Raw genomic sequence first — 1,668 nt, forward strand, 5'->3', positions numbered from 1 at the left:
CCGACAGCCTTGGGGCTGGCCTGGCTCCCACAGAGCTCACAGCGGGATGCTGCTGTTCCCCACATCCATCGCATCCCTCCAGCAGCCAGGCCGTGGCCAGGGCCACCATAGCCACTGGGGACAGGGACTCCCAGGGCAGCCTAGCCCGGTGCAGGGCTGGTGCAGCCCACAGTGGCTCTCAGTACTCACCGCCCGTTCTTTTGGACGCAGATGAGCAAAAGTATGAGCAGGACAAAGACCAGCCCCAGGGTCAGGAAGAGGAACTGGATTTCAATGTCATCTGGAAAGTGGGCAGGGGAGAGGGTCACAGGGGGAACTGCGGTGGGGCACCTCCAGCGGCACTGTGCCACGAGGCCAGGGCAGGACCCAGGGCCTGGCGGGTCCCCTCCCATCTGTCCCCCCCCCTCACCTAGCACCATGGTCACCAGGGTCAGGCTGGTGCTGTTGGTGCCGCCGGCGACCGTGGATGCCATGATGTGCACTTTGTACAGGGTCGATGGCTTCAGCTCCCGGATGACAAAGGAGCTGAGAGAGGGATTCACAACGGCGCCTGGGAAATGTGGGGGCTGTTGGTGCGGTGGGGCTGCTCTGTGGGTGCCCCTAACCTGCACTGCCCCTTGGGCCTCTGCTGGGTCCCCCCCAACCCTCTCTGAGGGGGGCACAGAGTCTGCTGTCATTCCCACCCAACACATTGAGGCGGGATGGAAGGCAGGGCCGGACTCACTGGACACTTCCGCGGTGCTGTTGGCCCAGAAGATGGTGTAGCTGGTGATAAAGCCGTTCTGCATCTCAACTGGCACCGGGTCCCAGCACAGCTCGGCGTCAGACTTGCTGATGCTCTTCAGGTGGAGCTTTGGGGCGTAGGACGGTGCTGAAATGGAGCAGGACAAGTGATGGTGCTGTGCAGACCCGCTGCTTTGGGGTGGGGGACTGGCAGCGGGGGGCGCACTGAGCGGTGAGTCCCACTCCCAAGGTGTGGGTGTCACGCTGTGCCCACTGGGACTCGGTCCAGCTGAGTGCACCTTCAGAGATGAGCCAAGATCCAGCCCAGTGGGCTGAGCTCTTCTGCACAGCCCCTGAATTAGGGGTACGCAGCGGGAAGGCTGGCTCTCCTTTTTGAAAGGCAAAGGCTTGGTGGTGTGGGATGAGCCCCCCAGGGCCCCGAGGGCGGCTGCTGGGAGCACACGTACCCTTCTGCCTGGAGTAGGCTGCGGTGTGGATGGGCATCCCTACGGCCTCCTTGTAGAGGGGGTACACTGAGATGTTGTACCGCTGGAAAGGTTCGATGCCATCTGCAACGGAGAGCAGAGGAGGGGCCAGGGGTTCGGGGCTCTGGCTGGGGAGAGCCCCTGGCTGCCCTGCGCCTGCCCCAGAGCACCAGCCCACCTTCCCCATGCTGTACCCAGAGCAAGCAGGGAGGGTGGGAAGGGGGCTTGGGGCAGGGCTTGGTCCTGGGGCAGCCAGGCTGTGAGCGCTGGATGTGGGTGCAGGAGGGGCGCCCATCCCCTGGTACACCGCCCCCGCAGAGCCGACCAGAAGGGCAGGGACCCCTGGCAGCCCCCGGCTTACCCTGGATGAGGGCTGTGGTGGCGTCCCCATCACGCTCCATCTGCCAGCAGGCACTGCAGTGGCCGGGCTCCGAGGACACCCGCTGCCCCTCCCAGATGG

The 1,668-nt window shown here is 64.8% G+C and overlaps 1 protein-coding gene across 1 annotated transcript in view; it reads right to left on the bottom strand.

Moving 5' to 3' along the window:
* The window catches only part of LOC104281820 (granulocyte colony-stimulating factor receptor-like), a 187,944-nt gene that overhangs the window by 8,412 nt on the left and 177,864 nt on the right, over positions 1-1,668 (bottom strand). The window contains exons 9-13 of the mRNA XM_009879869.1: positions 1,570-1,657; positions 1,191-1,292; positions 725-871; positions 410-550; positions 190-280 (exon numbers count right to left, since the gene is read on the bottom strand). Of these exons, the coding sequence (XP_009878171.1) occupies positions 190-280; positions 410-550; positions 725-871; positions 1,191-1,292; positions 1,570-1,657 (569 nt within the window). The remainder of the gene's footprint in view (positions 1-189; positions 281-409; positions 551-724; positions 872-1,190; positions 1,293-1,569; positions 1,658-1,668) is intronic.

The sequence above is a fragment of the Charadrius vociferus genome, unplaced genomic scaffold, assembly GCF_000708025.1.
Source record: "Charadrius vociferus isolate BGI_N301 unplaced genomic scaffold, ASM70802v2 scaffold562, whole genome shotgun sequence".
Taxonomy (NCBI): Eukaryota; Metazoa; Chordata; class Aves; order Charadriiformes; family Charadriidae; genus Charadrius; species Charadrius vociferus.